Consider the following 18,514-nt stretch of genomic DNA (forward strand, 5'->3'; position numbering starts at 1 on the left):
AAACGTTTTAATTTTGTAAAAGCAAAATAAGTTCTTTATTCTCTTGTGGCTAGACCACTTTGTCATATTTCTTGTTAGCTATGTTCAAAATTACTAACTTTTATTGTAAACCTGAAAGGAACTTGTAAAGTTTAGGTACTTGTAAAGATGACACTTGTCAGAATAGGGAAAAAAAAGTCTTTAAATTTCAAGTCATGCTTTTAAAAAAGAAAAAAGAAAAAAAAAATATCTCCCCCCAGAACACCCACAACCCAACAAAATAAACCCAACCATCTAACCTTAAATATACTATCTCAGCTTCTCACATTCATCCAGAACTTGGAATTGTAACTACAGAAGTCAGAACCTTTGTTATACTGGGGGTGGTCCATTGTGTTGGAGTCCTGTGTATGGCCACAACAGTTGCTGTAGTGAAGTCCAGGAGTCCCTGGTGCCTACAGGTGCTGCATCTGCTGGTCTCTGAAGAGACAGCCCAGTGAGGAAGCTTGTGAGAGCAGCGAGCAGTACCAGGATGGAAACGGAAACCCAGAGAGTTTTGTTAGCGTTGGAAAAGGAAGCCTTGAAATGGGATGCCCACGATGACATTAAATTGCACCTGCACAGAAGAACGAGACATGTAGGGGGTTCAGTTTTTCTTCAAAACCTGGAAGTCCTTTTCCCACCCCACTCCCAAAAAACCCTAAAGCAAACCAGACCCTACAAGCAAACATACAGATCCTTAAGTATCAAAAGTGACAACGTGGTTGCTGTATCATGAGCTATGTACAGTGGTAGCTTGTATTCTGGGTTTAAAAATGCAGACTTCAAGTAAGCAAGTTCTTGATCAGCTATTTAGGAGACTGACCCTACTTCTAAGTCCACCCATGCTCCACAGTCTCTTTCAGAAGAGGATTCAGAAAAGCTGGCTTGCAGCTCATCAAGAAATCTTGCTTGTAGCAAGCACTGAAAGTGCTGCCCTCGTAGTTTTACTGTTTTCTAGGGGTTTGGTGCCTTCCTTGAGGCTAGGGAGAAGTCTTACCCTGACTGTGCAAATCCTAGACCTCTCATGCCATTGGGTACCTCCATCCTTTATCAAACAATAGAAAGAAAATTTGTTCTTGCTGTCGTCTTAGTTTTAGACACTAGCAGAACTGTCTTGTCTCCCCCTTGATCAGAAATGCTCACAGTGGAGGCTTAGTATTGTATAGTTGTATGGATTAAACAGTTTCTCTGCAGAGACAGCAGACCTGCTTTCCTGCTAGGCAGAGGCTTCCAAGGGACACTTCTTTAGGAGAGCACTCTCTTCCTGGACTCGAGATACTCAGTGAAATTAACTGGAATAGGCTAGAGTCAGTCTTGGTAATTACTCATGTCTCGGTGTGCGTCAAAACTGCTGGTAAGTTTTGCACAGGCCTCAACTCCTTGATCATTTTTTCAAGAGTACATGTCAGCATGACCTAGTAGCCTAGCTGTAACAGCTGGCACAGTCACCAAAAGAGGTGGGATCATAGCATGAGGCTTCTCTTTACCTCACCATTTAGAATTAGTAATGAATCCCTGGTGGGGAGGGTCTCTGGCATCTGAGATTACTCATTCTCAGTTGGTTTGTTAAAGAAGTAGGCATTAACAACCAAACCAAAGCTACAGCTTTGTTTCTTCTTCCCATGTCCACCACCCAAACACTGCTTTGCCTCACGATTATGTGAGAAAACGTACGCTGACTCTAGGTTCCATTTTGATGCATGTTTTCCGTTTTCAGAGACACTTTCCTTCCTGGATGGTTCTTGTGCTTCAGCAGGTGATTCCGACTGCTCATTTCTGTAAGCAAGCATCAAGAGTCCCAAAGCTTTTCCATCAAGCATTCAGTTTGACACAGCTCACAAGAGTTTGACTTTATACCCCTGATCAGATCATGGACAGTCAAGAGTTTACTAAAAACAAACCAGCCAACCCTGCACAACACACCTCAGAGGAGGCTGCTGTTGGACTTACTTTGTTTCAGAATGTAAGTCTTCATACTCAGCCCAGGAATATGTGCTAATGAACCGCTGTAGCGAAGGACGCTTCTCATTTTGCTTTGCTCCTAGTCGCCCCCTGTCATATTTTAAACAAATTTGCTTTAATTTCCCCATGATTAGAAATTCATAGAATCAGAATGGTTCGGGGTGGAAGGGACCTTAAAGATCATCTAGTTCCAACCCCCTGCTATGGGTAGGGACACCTTCCACTAGACCAGGTTGCTCAAAGCTCCATCCAGCCTGGCACTGAACACTTGAAATTCAGTAATAGTCTACTTGAGTAGCCCTTGGACAAATTTCAAAATTAGTTGCCTGATCTTAGGATTCTTAAAGCAAAAAACAAACAAACCCACCCACAAAACCAAGCAAATCCAAAATAACCAAAAAGCCCAAACCCAAGATCCATCAATGCTAACTGCCTGGATTTCATATTATAGATCTAAAGCAAGAGAGCTAAGGTGGTTTTTTTTAAAGCTCTCAACCCTTAATAAAAAAAAAAAAAGAAAAAAAAAAGAAACCAACATAAAAAAGGGCTATGATGTTTAGTCCCAAAAGCTCATTTACCTGCTGAAGCATGTAAAATTAATGCGATAGATGTAGCCTAAACATTATTATACCTCAAGATGCTGCATAAGCAGCTTAATACAGGCACGGTTAGAATATTTAACCCTATTTAAAGGCAAGCCCAAGTAACTTTACCAACTGCTTGATCTCCTGTTGAATCTATCACTCCGTTCATCTCCATTGGATTCGTGGAGTTGGGCCTGGAGAAGAAGTTGGACACTTACTGCATTGGCAATTTCATGCTTCAGCCCAGCCAGTTTTGAGAAGATCAAGCACCTCACCGCCTGGAAACCCTTACTTACCAGCTGCAACCCAATACCTGCACTTCCAGCACTCCTAGGCAATGCTGCAATGCTAACTCTTCGTAGGGATGATGGCTATACAAATAAGAGGCATTACTGACTCTATCAAGGAATGACTGGATTACTCACTGATCACATAACATACCATCTGTTTTTATACAAACTGTATTGAAAAAATAGATGTTGATACTCAGCTTCAAGTGACACATGTAGAAGAATCAAATCACAAGCACAGCCCAAAACATATTCTTTAAAGATGCATCTTTCCACATTAAATGCTTTTTTCCCCCTAAATATCTGAAGTGAGGCTGGCTACAGCAAAATACAACTGAATGTGTTTAAATTCCCCTAATGGTACTCATAGGAATTCCCAGTTAATTTGAATTGCTTCCATCTATTTTTTCCATCTTTCTGTGCCAACCCCAATGAGACACATGAACAATATTTCTTAACCACTGCATGAGAGCACAGCTATATTGAAAATTACCTCCTCGTGTTTGATGACACCAGCCCATATTTGAGGCAGAGACCCACCAAGTCAAGCATATAGCAGAGCACCAGCACACAACAAAGCAAAGAAAAACACAAACACACACACTTAAAAACACTTGACACATCATGTTAGGCTGTAAGGGCCATTACCTTAAAGTTAAAAGAATTTGGTAGCTTTTTATTCGTAGATTCATCTGTGAAGAGATCAAACACCAGAAAGACTTACAGGAATGCAGCAAGCTTTGTTTGCAACTAGGGGTCTGACCTTGCCATATCTGTGTAAGCAGAGAGTGTATCAGGGTACTCTCAGAAAGCAGAAATGATATTTTAGGAAAAAGTTTTCTATTTCATTAGATAAGTTCATAACATTCGTATATTTTACATCCTCTACAAGCGTCAATTTCTGTTGCTATCATTAAATGTATTATCGAGGACAATCTTTTACAGTCAGGAGGGAACAGCCTGTGATTCAGTAGGCTCTTGCAAGCGTTTCAGTGGTGTGTAAGACTGCCCTTTCTGTTTTTAAAATGCATGCCCTATTTTTTAGCAGAATTTAATACTTCTCTGGCAAAGCTGCAAGTGAACATCTTAAAACCTGACCACTGTACCATCTGCTTAAAGGGGGAAATTCAGAGCACCTGCACTTCGGGAGTCTAATTCATATTTAGAGAAGAGCAGGAAGCATCTGTAGAGAACAGTCAAAGCTCAGCAACCTACAAATAGCTACTAGAAATGCTTCAGTGTGAACAAGCATCCAAATTTACTGCTCTCGAAGAGTAAGATTATCACTACCACATGCGATGTGGTAAAAAGAGCCAGAACATTACTGCATACTTGCAATGTTTCCCCCCACCCTGAGATTCATGTCAGTTTACATACAAGTTTAATCTCAGAGAGGTGATTCTAGTATTGTTAGTAAATTGCTAATTTTCACCTCTAGTTTTAGGAATGGAAGTACGACAGTCATAACACCTCCACCTCAAAGGTTATGCTTCAACTTTAAGGGTCTATCTGGCAGGTTCCAGAAAGAGGAAAGATTAATCAGCTTTTCTTAGTTACCTCGATCTCCAAGAGAACTAAAGGATCTCTCGTTCTGGAGCAGGACCTGTTTCAGCTCCTCAAGTTCTGCATGTTCTTTTGCATACATGCGCTTCAGGTTTTCCACATGTTGAATCATTACTTCCACAGCCTTGCTGACACGGCTCTCCTAATCAAGCAAATACAGTAGAAAAATGAAACAGCTCTTTGAGGAACTTCATCATGTTTAGATGTTATTACTTTCCCCCTCCTCCCCTGTTAACCATTTACTCTCATCTTGTATCACTGTGATGAAACATCCTCTCATCTTTGTCCACCCTTTCCAAGTGTCACTGCAACCCGTCTCTCAACACATGCCCAAGTTTCACAGGTCTCATTTCTCCAGTGATTACTCTTATCCTAAAATAAATTAGTCTTCATTTTCTGAGCCTCTACAACTCCTCCTCATCTCTTTCTCTGATCTACAGTCTCAGCTGCCACCACGCATTTGCTGGTATTGCCAAGTCGTATTTTCATGCTGTTCTTTGGCATTATACAAGATTACACAAAACATTTGAGCAGGTCTTTGTAAATTTCCATACACTTAGCTTATTAGCTGCCCTTTCCATAGGGCACAGAAATGCCATTTGAGCATCAAGACTATTGTTACCACATTGTATTCTTGTGCTCTCTATTGTGTAGGTCCCTCTGCTACAAATTCTCTTTTTGGATTTTTGTTTGTTTGGTGTTCTTTTTGTTTTAAATCAGGACCACATTTCTGTTGTGTGTTTTTGCACAATGCTAGTGCAATGTAGCTGCGCTCAGTGCCTGGGATTCTTTATAACACTAACAGTGATCTGTGAAGAGAAAGCGAGGACTAAGCTGTACTGCTTAGTCAGCATTACAAACACAAGACTCCCAAATCTAATTCTGGAACCAGAAACCTAGCAAACAGATACTGCTATCTCTTTACATCTGGAAGCTTTTAGCTTTGTACAAAATACATTTACATGGAAGCGGTTACCTGATTAATAGCTCCCAACATCTCTGCTCTGCTGGCAACTCGGGCTGCGTACTGGCTAAGGAAGTGCAAGCTCTTCTGCAACTTCTTAATTATCTCCTGTGCTTGGTTATCTTCTTCACACAAAGGAATTAAAGCCTAAAGGGAATATTGGTAAGAAAACCAGCGTGAGCTGTTAGCAGAGAGAGAAGGGTGACCCCAGCTGATGGTCCTAAGAAGTTGTGTTCAGACCCACACAGTCACAAGATCAGCATCCAACATCCTCAATCAGTGTAACCTGACTACAGACCTGTGGGCAGAGACTTCAGCTTACCTGGCATAGAATCAGCTGAAGACAAGGATTCTTGCCAGATGTTTGTACAACAGAAAGATTGCCCACTGCCTGAGCACACAATACACTCAGCACTTGAGGAGCTACCTTCATCTAAGTCTTTCCTATTTAAACTGCGCCACTTCAGAACTTAATGTATTACACACACACTCACCCTAAAAAGCACTGTATTGAGAGACACTTTCACAACTGTTCATCCCACCCACCCTACCAGCCTTGGCCAATACTAACCTCTAACATCTTTAGAGCATTTGTGATCTCCTTTTTCAAGTTTTCTTCAGCCAAGTCTCGGGATCTTTCTTCAAGCCTCACTCGCTTGTCCAAGGTAAACAAGTCACATTTAAAGCCTAAAGACAATCTCAGAAATTCAGCCTGTTACAGGAGAGGAAAAGATTTCAGAATAACCCAGTGATGCAGAAGTTTTTAAAGGAGATCTGCGTACAAATATGACATTTGGGACTACAACCCCTGAACTAAGTTATAGGGGAGATACAGAAGAGGAAGTGAACATGGCCGCTTTCCCCAAAGCCAGTCTTCCCATCTGTAGTGATGGGGGAAATAATCTGCAGCCAGAATAGGTGATATCCTGGCAGCACACAGTGTGCCATCTGTGTCTTTTGACAAAACTGTCTTCAATCAGCACATTCTGCCTGGGAGGAGGTCACAGCTATGGTCCTTCAAGCTTGCCAGCAAATGTTTCAGTGGTGACAAATCTTTTGTTCAGTTTTAAAGATTTCCACCTTTTTCAACCCCATCCCTTCCAAAGTTTCCATTGCACTTGGAAAGACAGATTTCAGAAGCCAAATTATAGAAATACATCCAATTTAAGCTACTTAGCATTGTTCTTTTATATAGGCCAAGATATTAATCAGAGCTTATCTACAAAATCTTTCTTTGGCCTGAGATACTTCAGGATATAAGCAGTCAAGACTTACCTCCACTTCTTTCTCATTAGGGGAGTCACTGTAGGATAAGAAGAAACAATCATGTAACAGACTGCAGCTTTAAATTCATACCTGCAGATGATTGTTGAAAGTCAAACCACTTACGATTCATTTTGCTTTGTTTTATCTCCTTTAATGCCACCTGCCGTGGGTGAACTCCCTGAGAAGAGACACAAAGAAGTTCTCAGACAAAAGTGAAAAAACAGCCTCTCCAGAGCAGCTTGTGGAAAACGTCTTTTACAATTCAACAGAAGCCACTGTTAAAGATTGTCAGCATTAAGCTTTTGCCAATAAAAACAACTTGGGTACTTCAGAGTATATCAGGGTTAGAGCATCAGTAAGACAGCACAGCACTGTCACTTGTGAAAAGCCCCAAAAGCTGGCTGTTTAGTTGGCTTCAACTGACATCTGTTAGTACAGGAATGGTTAATTATAGGTTTTGGCTTAAGTCTTCAGCCCATAAGTTCAGGAAGTGACTAGCAGAGTGGAGATACCTAAGCACAGTTAAATAGGAACATCATCCTGCTTATCTATATCACATTACTCCAAGCTCTAGCTAGCATATAGGATGCTGCTTTACAAATCTTTGGGGAGAGCAGGCATGCCAGAACTGTTTCTCATATCCCAACTCCTTTGCAGCTCCTAAGGAATTTCCCTTCTTGTCCAGAGGAAGATGGAGCTGGTTAGATCAGTATCAGTAGAAGTCAGAAAAGCAGGTTTCACATGATAATATTTTCCTTCTCTCCAGTGCTAATCTGTTTTGGTCTCTCACTGCAGTTACTATTCCTTAAAACAACCCCCTCCCCCCATAACTGGTGTGGGGCAGGCAGTTCTCCGCACCTCTTTACACAGCTCTTGACCTCGGTGCCCAAGGCATGCACGGTAGTGAGTTATACGAGTGTGTTCAGCAAAAGCCTCTTACCTTTCCTACTAGGAACCACAGCTGGTGCTTCCCCACTCGGCTCTTTATTATTTTTCTTCTCCTGCCCCACCTCCTAAAGGCATATCAGAGAGTAGTTACCGCAGGGGAAGGGCCACACCACCGCTGAAGGGACCTGTCCCCTCCTGCAGTGTTTGTCTTCGTCACCACTTAGCCAATCCAGTTCTATGTTTCACCATCAGTAGGACTCTTACCAGGTCTTGCTTTAAAGTGTTTTGAAATGCAGTTTTGTGTTCTTCCATTGCGGGGCAGAATTCCTTCTTCTTGGTCAGATCTGCTCCTGGGGAGAAACATTCATAAAACCAAATGTAATGATCAAAACAAAACAAGCCTCCACACCCAGTCTACTAGCCCTGGACCAATAGGGCTACAAGAAATTGCAGCAAATGAGAGGACATTAAGGAGAGGCAGCAGCAAAGAATACTATAAAGACATAAGGAAAGTAGTGTGATGATACTTGTATTTGGCTTGGCAAAAATCCCAATAAGAAGTGTTACGTGTCTACAAGTATTGCTGCTGGTTGTTGTTGCTCTAGTTGAAGTTGTATGAGATACAGTAATATTCCTGTGGATAAATAAATTTCTTTTTTTTCCCACCAGCATGGGGATTTTCAATTTTTTTTTTTAATTTATTTGAGAGAATTTCTAATGAGTTTTCATTTAGAATTCTGTAAGCAGAAGAACATGTAGCAAAAATCCCACATGCAAACTAACAGAAGTGATGAGTATTTGTAATTCTCTTTCACGTTACGGAACATCAGGTGACGTCAAGAAACAGATGCTACTTCAGCTGCTGTTACCAGGAGCTTGAGCGCAACCAGGTCGTGAAATGCCTACAACTGTGGTATTTCAGGTGTCCATCAGCTCCAAACATAGTCTGCCCCTTGGACTGTCCCTTTGTACCTAAAAATGGAACTAGCAGGGTGTTGATAGAGCCAACAAAATAACTTTCCTGGAAGATGAGTGGTGATGAACTGAGAAGTTCAGGAACTGATAAAGCCAGTTCAAATGCAACATAAACTTTCAAGTGCCACAATATAGAAAAGCTTTAAGATGCTAAAAGATGATGCTCAGAGGGCTGGACCACCTCTCCTATGAAGACAGGCTGAGAGAGTTGGACTTGTTCAGCCTGGAGAAGGGAAGACAGTGGGAGAACTCACAGCAGTTTCCAGTACCTAAAGGGGCAACAAGAAATCTGGAGAGGGACTTTTTACAAGGGCATTGCAGGGGTAGGACAAGGGGGAATGGCTTTAAACTGACAGAGAGGAGATTTAAATTAGATATTAAGTAGAAATTCTTCCCTGTGAGGGCAGTGAGACACTGGAACAGTTGTCCAGAGAAGCTGTGGCTGCCCCATCCCTGGCAGTGTTCAAGGCCAGGTTAGACGGGCCTTTGAGCAACCAGGTCTAGTGGAAGGTGTCCCTGACCACGGCAGGGGGTTGGAACTAGATGGTCTTAAGGTCCTTTCCAACCCAAACCGTTCTGTGATTCTAGCTGGCAAAAAGTAATCTTCAGGAAGACAACTATTAAAGATATTTCAGAAGAAAAATATTTAAGACACTGAAGAAAGTCTGCAAGTCACACTGGTTTCTGGTGTAGCAGTAACTCTCGCAGCTATTTATACCTTCTAGAACATGTTTTTCTAGAGTTTTTTTTTCTTTTCTGTTTATGTAGTCAGACACACACCCCCACACAGAGGCAGGCCAAAGAAACGGTACAGGAAAAGAGAAACCCACCTAACCTCTGCTTAGCACTCCCTTTTGACCCTGCTGATTTTTGCAGGAGCCCTACATATCTGACCTGGCTCCCAAGCACCTTTAGAAGACATTGTGTTGTCCCAGCAAAAACCACAAGTGGAGATTCAGTGTCTCTGTTCTAATACTAGAATCACTTTCTTTTCAGAGATGTACAACAGGCAATAGGATTCTCAGACTTTAAAGTTATTTGGACTCTTTCTGATCTGTTTTGCATATCCGTTTCCTACTTGCCAAAGACACCTAGACCACATACGAAAATTAACAGTAGAGGCAAATTAGTAGAAAGAAAATATGTTTAAGTGAAGGGGACTGAATTAGAGTTCAGGAAGATAGTACTAAAGAAAGAAACAAAACCAAACAAGAAGTAATGACAGTCTCACATTTAGGTAAAGGTTAAAAAATGGTTACAAACAAGCATGCAGATATATCCTGTGCTACTTCTTCAGTTCAGCTTTTTTAAAAATAGCTTAAATACATTGTGTACACTACTCCAGTTTTGATTTGCTATTAGTCTTTAGGGGGAAGAAGCACCGTGAGACCTGGTAAAAATACATTTTCTGGGTGTTTGTGGCTGTAGCAAAAGCCAGAACTACACACAAAGGCCTATCCTGTTGACCCATCCCAGCTTCTGGTGCACTGGGCATCAGTTTTGAAAGAAAGGGAAGTGTTATTTAGTCTAGCTCTGCCCTTAAATTTTTTAAAACCATGAAAACATGTTCTCTCCTCCCAAAATTACCTGGGGCTTAGTACCCACACAATATTTTGCCAGCTGAGAAAGCATCAAGTTTTCACTAAGGTATTTCCTGTTTACTTCTTGCTGTACTGTGGGCTACCAGCCTCCTGCAAGTAGATAAAGCCTTATTCCTACTTAGAGTTTCAGAGAGGGTTGAGGGCACTTGCAGGTGAAAATATTTGCAAGAATAGAAATTCACAAGTTATTTTTCTTACTCAGCTTCCTCACTTCAAAGATGTGGAACTAGATGCTCTTAGGGTCCTTTCCAACCCTAATTATTCTATGATTCTGTGTGCTGGAGGCAAGGCGTTTCTGCACTGCATGAGTGCCAGCGCACTGCAGCAGTTACTGTACCTGATACAGGACCAACCGGATCCTTATTGTTGTTTTTCTCCATTGCTACAGAAGTTGGCACATCTTTTTCACGTGAGTGTTTGGGTGATTTTTCATCTATAACAAGGCGGCCTGCAACATCAGGCAAGAGAAGACAGAGCTCTTACTGTTCAGTTAATGTGCAGGTTTGAACATAGCTATTTTCCAAGATTTCCAGTGCAAAAGGTTCACACATCCGTGCCCCAAATGAAGGGCTTACCTGTTACTGGTGCAGTGCTTTCCAAAGAGGATGTAAGAACTTCTTGGTGTGAAGTTAAGTGATCACTGCCAAAACAAAATTATTTTAGATACTTATCCATATTATACAATCTTAATAAAGGCTTTTAAAAGCTCACACAAAATCTGACCTGGATGGGATCAAATTGGCTGGTAGTGGTGGCTCTGCACAGTCAATCTTAATGGAAAAAGAAAAGAGTTAGTATCAGGGAAAGGCTTGCTGTGCAAGTAGAAGATTTGTATGTCAAAGTTTTAACTCCCGCAGCTGTGCCTGAATTATTTCAGCACTGAAGAACTATATGGTGAGCGCAGACTCTTCTGCTAGTCTAAAGGCACCCATACATAAATATGTAGCTTGGCATATTATCATCATTAGGAGCAATAACTATGCTTCTGCAGAAGTCTTATCTCAGGAGAATCAGAGAGATGAAGTCAGGAACCAAAATACAAGTTTTGCTTCTAACACACATTTTCAAGTGACCAATGTATGTGTTACTGCACCACTGTTCTATCTTAATGTTGCACGTCAAGTTATATCCATTTTCTAGGCCTTGACCCCAAACGCTACAAGCGAGGTTCACAGAGCTTCATTTGCTATAGATGTCAGGTTCGTTTAAACAATATATTAAACTTAACAGAAGTGTTACTATTAATGGCTCAACCAAGCAGATGATTCAGAAGACAGAAAACTTGTATGTAGGGGAAGGTGTCCCTGCCCGTGGCAGGGGGGTTGGAACCAGATGGTCTTTAAGGTCCTTTCCAACCCAACCCATTCTATGATATATGTTGTGCTGTACGTTTTAGTGGCTTTGAATGACACTAGGTTTTCAATATTATATATAACAGCTACCTAGCCACTTCAGAAGGCTTCAGGCCTCCTCCTTTGTATACAAACAGCAGAGAGGAATTAAGCAGTTAAATGCTGGTCCATAGTTTTGTTCATGTTTCTTTAGCTGCTACAGCGCAATTCTGCACCCAAGCCTTATAGCATCACAGACAAAACCAATATCCTCTTAAGGCTTTTAATATGGCAAGGGAGATACTGAATGGGAAATATCCCTCTTCCTCATTTTACCCTGGATAACTCCAGCTTGCTATTCAATTGATAGACTGGTCTCTCTTTATGGGTGAAAATATAGGGTGAAACAGAGCTTTAAAGGGTTAAGTTGATAATTACTTGTGATGATCTCCACTGCTGAAGAGGAGTGCAGAATAGGAAAAACAAACAAACACAAACCTATCTCCAGGCAGAGAAGGTATGAGGCTATAGCCAGCTTTGGGCGGCTCCCTATATACCAAGTGTCCAAAGGCACTACTGGAGTTGGGGGAACAATAGAAGACCATGTCAGCAAGTGATCATCTATGTTCTGGTATCTTCTCTCCCTCCTCAAACATCTTCAGAGGACCCAGAAAAGCCAGCAAAGAGGAAAAGAAGGTGACCAAGAACCTCTGGTCTCTTCTGAGACCGCTCCCAGCATTAGAAAGTGCCTTCTCTCTCCTTTCCGTATGAGAACTTGACTGCACCCGCAGAACCTTGCCCCAGCCAGCCACGTGCTTCCTCTAATGCAAATCCAGGCTATTTTTATTCATATTTGAATTCTCTATTAAGCTGAAGGAAGTACAGCATTGCATTTGCCTTGTTCAGGCCATTAGTTCTACAGGAATATTGGCAAAGAAGGTGAAAATGAATAGCATGTTAGAATGAAAGCAAAAGAAATCTAAAGGGTTTTTAAAAAGAACACCCCCTACCACCACCACTCAAACAAATCAACCAACCTAGAACTGACTAAAACAATACATTATTCTACATGCTTTCTCCCCCCCCAAGTAATCACATGGTTGCTGCTTTCTGTTGGCAGTGAAGGAAAATCCTCAATTAAGTTTTTAAAACCCCATACTATTAGGATTGTGAGCTGCCATGGATTGCACAGGGTACACTTACACAGAAAACACACCACCAAGAAGAAACCCCAGCATTCTAGATTTCCTAATAAAATCTGTTACACAGGGCATTAGAGAACAGTTCTTCTTCCTAAGAAAAGGACTGTGTCAAAGAAGATCCTGCAGTACATTCCTGATCACTTTTTCCCCTTTCATCCCTTTGATAATTGTAATGATCCAAGGATCCTCTGTCACAGCAGACAAATTTTGGCCACAGTCTTGTATAACTCCTCCCAAACAAGAATTAACATGTGGAAGGCCTATCATCTGGTTTTCAGAATGTGATGTGGCTTTCACATTTATAAATCAAAACAAGTATAAGAAGCCCAAGCTTCGTCTGGCCCTCACAGAAGCTCTTTTATTAAACAACTTCTGAACTCCTACAGTGACAACTTTTGCACAAAATAATTTGAGTTACTTACATGCTGAAGGATTCAATCTGCACAAACACATCTGCAACCACAGTGAAATAAAACAAAACAAAAAACTAGGGAGATTTTTCGTATTAGACAAGGATATTCAAATTTTGCTGCACGGTCAGTTTTGAGAACTGATATTGCACACAGCCCATTTGCTTTTTCTCTGGGGCAAGCTTTAACATATTAATTTTCCCCCCTCTGGAATACTCATACAGAAAGTATATATTTTAAAAAAAAGGGGGGGGGGGGGAGGGGCAAAAATGGCAAATGACATTTCTGGGCCTAACTGGAATTATGGAAAGCTCCAGAGAAATGACAAAACAACTTTTCAAGGCTGTGACTTTCCAGAAGGACTGGGTAAAGCTGAAGCCATTAAAATTATCCCTTTTAGGGTAGCTTAAATAGTAACAGCACAAGCTTGGAGTTCCTCACCTGCTCTATCACAGCTGAGCAGTGTGCTGAATCCACTGGCAACCCCACTCTTACTTTTTACCCTCACTGCACTTTGTGCCTTGATTTGCCACTACAACCAGACCACTGCTGCACTTGCAGGTACTACACACCGGTGAGGGTAGGTCTGACGTCACCTGCTCACAGTCTTGCAAAGGTTATTTCCAGGTTCACAGAAACTACTGACCATTCTTCCATCATCACCACCAGTACAGGTTTTTGTAAAGCTAATTAGAAGCTCTGCTGCGTGGCAGGGCTGAGGTCCAGATTTCAGTAGTGAGCATTGTGGCACTGAGCACAAAGCACAGCTAGGTGTGCTGAGCTGCAGCTCATCTTGCTGTTGCCATGAGAAAGCTCAAGCTGTAGATGCAGGATTCAGTACAGCACTGGAGGCATATCTGAACACATCAGCTGAAGGGCAATTTTCATACAGCAAAGATGCCGTTTTTCAGCTGTTACATGGTAGCCGTGGGAGAAAGTGCAGAGAAAGGCAGCATTCACAGCTAACGCATCCTGTGGCTTCTTGCGGGTGGATAAGAGTGAAATCACTCAGACTTCCCTGGCAGAACTGAGTATTACTGCAGAAACAGCACTGTCTCAAGCCTTGAAACCACATTTAAAATACTCCCCCAGCTAAAAGCATGACCCAGATGCATGTGAACATTATGACATTTGGGTCTATAACTACAGTATTCTAGAAGTGTGCCCAAATAGAAGGGACTACTCCACAAAGAACAGGATGTCACAGCACCCTGCCGACTGATGCCAGCTCCATCCACCTTGGAGCAGTGCTGATTTATAGCTGCTCAATCTGGATCTGACTAAGGCACTAAATGCTTGAATCCATTCACAACCACATCTCAGGCATTAGAGACAGCACTCACCTCAGTAAGTGAAGAGTCCATCATTGTAATGGAAACAGGAAGGTCTGCATCAGTACAGTTACCAGCAGAGCATATTTTCCACCTAGCAATATACATGTTATTTGCATATTGCCCAAACAACAGTGAGATATATTGCCCATTTTCCTTAAGCACATAACAACTGAAGTCACCACTATCTGTATAGTCAGACAGCTGGTCTCCCAGAGAAAGGCAAATACATCACTAACATCAATCTCTCCTCCCCCAAACAGCAAGAACCACCACCAGTCCTCCCAACCTCCTCCACACTGCACAACTCTACAGAAAACCCATGGCAAAAGCTTCAAGAGCTGCTGAGTTTTGCTGCAGACTGCCTGTCTGCATCCTCAGGATCATCCTTATCTTTTAAAATATTCACTGACAGTAGTTAGCTAGATTTCATAATCCTAAACAGTTCAATCTCTATTTTAAAGATCTAAGAAGGCAGCTTGATAAACAGAGACATCAGAATTCCTGCTCTGCACTCCGGAAAAAAAATAATTGTGCCTCCTCAAAGCCAATAGGATTTTGACTCCTGAATGGGAATGTCAGTTGTGAATTAAATACTGAAATTAAACCCAAGAATGCCTACATCAAGCTTCAGTTCTCTAGGATGAAATGGAAACGCCATCACTGTCTTTGGCTGGTTTCAGTAAAAGGTTTTACTATTTCGTGAAAAGAAGCAAAGTGCTACCCTACAACACCATTAGCTGACCACCAAGCGTCCAGTATTTCCTATAAGAGATGCCTGCTGTTGAACTCAGCATGTGCTGGGGATACAGTTTTTCCTTGGAACCTGCTAGATCCCATGGACTCTTCCATCCTTCACCCCAAAGCAACTATTCTGCCATCTTACCTGTGCCCCACTGATGTCACATCTGGAGTGGACCCATGTCCTGGATGGCAGCTTTCAAACGCACAGCTGTCAGAGTTCTGTCTACAAGACCAATCCAAGCTGTGCTCAGGAGGGTTATTTGAGCATGAAGTTTCCAAGTTCAGAGCATCTGCGAAGAGAGACACATGTGAAGGACAGTGGTCACTGGCAAAGTTGGGCTTAGTCACATGTCAGGTTTTGACTAAGTCAAAAATAATCAAGAAGCAGACCAACCAAGTACAGATTTATAATAAAGCAGCTTCCATCTTGGTATGAAAGGGTTATAGTTATGTAGCCCAAACATATTTTGTATGTGGAGAGTCTGCAGCACCTGGGGACAGGGGTTTTCCATCAGTCAGCTTACAGAAACTTCCACATAGGACAGCTTTGTTGTAGTGAATTGTTTTGTGTGGTAGAGAGGGCTGGGAAATAGATATTTTTTACTGCATCAATACTCAACTGATGCAAGCTGAGAATACCTGCCTTATTTGTGGCTGTATCATGATATTACAGCAAGTTGCAAGAACACTCCAAGTTGGCCCACTGAAACAGCCCTTGCAGAGTGCTCTTGTAAGGAACATGTGCAGCCAAGCAAGAACTTCTTTTATTTCCCCCACTACGGCGTAGAACTATGTTTAAGCATTTTGTAGTTTGTGTGAGGAGAGACTCTGTTGTACCATCTTACTGCTGGAAGAAATACTTTGTCTATAAAATCCCACAGGCACTCTTGCAGTTCTGTGGCCCTGCACTGCACATCTGTCAGCAGCTTTTAACACTCATAAGGGTTGAGAGTCACAAGGAAGTACAAACATGGAGTCATAGAATAGTTTGAGTAGCAAAGGACCTTAAGATCATCTAATTCCAACTCCCCTGCCATGGGCACGGACGTCTCACGCTAGACATGCCACACAAGGCTCTGTCCAACCTGGCCTTGAACACTTCCAGGGATGGAGCATTTACCACTTCTTTGAGCAACCTATTCCAGTGCCTCACCATGCTCAGTGAAGAACTTCTTCCATATGTCTAACCTGAACTTCCCCTGTTTGAGGTTGAAACTATTACCTCTTGTCCTATCACTACAACCCCTGCTGAAGAGCCCCTCTCCAGCATCTTTGTAGGCCCCCTTCAGATACTGGAAGGAACATCTCATGAATGCAGGAGAAATCAGCAAATACAATTATTTGGTTCTCAGTAGCTATGGTACCTGTTTAAGTTTTTAAACCACGACTGACCTCAGCTCAGTAGCAAAGTAGCAGGACATCTTTTGCTATCTTGGTGTGTGCCAGTCAAAATGAACAGGAAGAACATAACTCAAGCCCTCTTGACACAGACTGGCAAGCTTCTTTCCAGGAAAACACTTGGATGTATGATTTATAGCAATGGTTCCTCAAGCTTTTAGGGACTCCTGTTAGGCTGACAGACAGCCACCTTTTCAGGCCCTTCATTGCAAGCGTTATAAACATGGTTCAGCTCCCTGGATTACATGCAGAAACAGATAGATGGCAGATATTCCACTCTCTACCAGCATGTTTAGCACCATTGATACTGTTCTATCAACCCTTTGTATTTCAGGAGAGAGAGGAAAATGTCCAACACCACAAGGTCTCACCCAGCAGTGGCGTACTATGCCAGTATGAAACATCCAAGGAGAGTGTCCTGGGAAGTTCAGTGCCCAAGATAGGTCTTTCACTCCACCGTCGTTTCGAGCAATGGAGCTGTTAATGGAAAAATAGAAAGCGGTGCTGTTGTTCAGTCACGCTGAATACATTAATGCCACCAACTCCCCTTCCCCCGCCACGCAGCTGCATCTGCATAATGTAATACTAACAGTTACACAAATACATCATCTGTTGCTTTTTTGTCTAGAAAAGCTAACATCCTTATTGGGCAGAACAGGTACAGGAAGAGGTAGAATCATTCAACTTTACATTTGCAAGAGACATGTTGGTTGAAGCTGGGTCTAGAATGAAATACTAAAAGACCAGGCACTATGAGCAGGACAAGAGAACCAAGAAAACCACCAACCAAACCCTGTAAAAAAAACCTAACCAAAACAAAAAAAAATTGAAAAAAACCACAAACCCTTTCAGTCAAGCCAGCCAGATGGACTGAGAAAGGGACCATTCATCCAGCATCTGGCACCTGCTCCACAGGTGAGATATCCTTCAGCAGGAGTGGGAGGATAGCTCCAGCTTGGATGCAGCAAGACAAAGCACTGTCCCCACCATCCCCTGCCCCTGAATGCACACCACTTCCTTGCTGTTTAGTCCTGAAGTGGTGTCACCTGAAGATTGCTCGAGGAAACTTCTGAAGCAACACTTATGCAGCTGCATTTGACCTAGTATTGTTTAAGTGATGAAAAATAGAAAAGAAATTGGAAGATGTAGCCCCATCTTAAGCCTCTGATTCTTCTCAGAATGCAATTTGTCAAGCACTTGTATTTTGCCACCATAACTATTCAGAAGCAATAGGAAACTGGTTTTGCAATGAGGTTTGAGTATACTTTGGTACGTGTGTGTACATGTGCATGTATATATAAATAAATGTCTCTCAAATTATACTTATTGAATGTTTAACTTGGCAGAGTTTCTCACAAGGAAAGTTAGTCATTTTCTTCAGGTCATAAAAAAACCCAAACAAACCAAACAGAACCAAACCCAACAAAACTAGTGTCACATTTTAACAGGCTCAGCAATGGTCATAGCAAGCACACTTACCTTCCCTTTTACCAGCTCAGTTGATGTGGGCAGCACACTGTAGTCAGATTCTAACTCTGCACAACACTGTTGCGATAGAGAAATAGTTTATGGCAGGCAGCCATAGAAGAAAAAAAAAGGTAAAAAAATAGAAAGAATACTACTACTGATTAGGAATATAATAAGTTTTATCTTTCTAATTGAACTGTTTCAGCCGTTAGGAAAATTATGCAATTTCTCCTTGCTACTTTCAGCCTTTATTTCTGCAGACCTTTATGCACAAATACAAGTTCTATTTGCATGCAGCTGGTCCACAGTTCTCTTTCTGCTCCTATGCCCCTGTTACAGCCTAGGATACACTTTAAGATCCTCTGTTTGTCTTTATAAATACCTTGTTATTCTATGTTAAATCTAGACTGTTCAAACCTGAGCTATAGTGTTCCTTACTAGAGCTGGTTGGGAAAAAAAAAGTCTTCCCACAACATCTCCCCCTCCACCCCCTTCCAAACTTGAAGAAAGTATTTTT

General features: G+C 41.9%; 1 protein-coding gene across 1 annotated transcript in view; it reads right to left on the minus strand.

The window, feature by feature from the left end:
• Positions 1-18: 18 nt before the first annotated feature.
• Positions 19-18,514, minus strand: part of IRAG2 (inositol 1,4,5-triphosphate receptor associated 2) — a 40,106-nt gene continuing 21,610 nt past the window's right edge. Inside the window, exons 20-39 of the mRNA XM_030479179.1 lie at positions 18,010-18,075; positions 16,902-17,007; positions 15,275-15,422; positions 14,401-14,482; positions 10,838-10,884; positions 10,690-10,754; positions 10,452-10,562; positions 7,797-7,888; positions 7,591-7,651; positions 6,774-6,828; positions 6,660-6,687; positions 5,956-6,096; positions 5,397-5,531; positions 4,415-4,562; positions 3,506-3,549; positions 2,864-2,938; positions 2,697-2,761; positions 1,972-2,073; positions 1,696-1,797; positions 19-595 (exon numbers count right to left, since the gene is read on the minus strand). Of these exons, the coding sequence (XP_030335039.1) occupies positions 352-595; positions 1,696-1,797; positions 1,972-2,073; positions 2,697-2,761; positions 2,864-2,938; positions 3,506-3,549; positions 4,415-4,562; positions 5,397-5,531; positions 5,956-6,096; positions 6,660-6,687; positions 6,774-6,828; positions 7,591-7,651; positions 7,797-7,888; positions 10,452-10,562; positions 10,690-10,754; positions 10,838-10,884; positions 14,401-14,482; positions 15,275-15,422; positions 16,902-17,007; positions 18,010-18,075 (1,917 nt within the window). The 3' untranslated portion in view covers positions 19-351. The remainder of the gene's footprint in view (positions 596-1,695; positions 1,798-1,971; positions 2,074-2,696; positions 2,762-2,863; positions 2,939-3,505; positions 3,550-4,414; positions 4,563-5,396; positions 5,532-5,955; positions 6,097-6,659; positions 6,688-6,773; positions 6,829-7,590; positions 7,652-7,796; positions 7,889-10,451; positions 10,563-10,689; positions 10,755-10,837; positions 10,885-14,400; positions 14,483-15,274; positions 15,423-16,901; positions 17,008-18,009; positions 18,076-18,514) is intronic.

Source organism: Strigops habroptila, chromosome 3 (assembly GCF_004027225.2).
Source record: "Strigops habroptila isolate Jane chromosome 3, bStrHab1.2.pri, whole genome shotgun sequence".
NCBI classification, from domain to species: Eukaryota; Metazoa; Chordata; class Aves; order Psittaciformes; family Psittacidae; genus Strigops; species Strigops habroptila.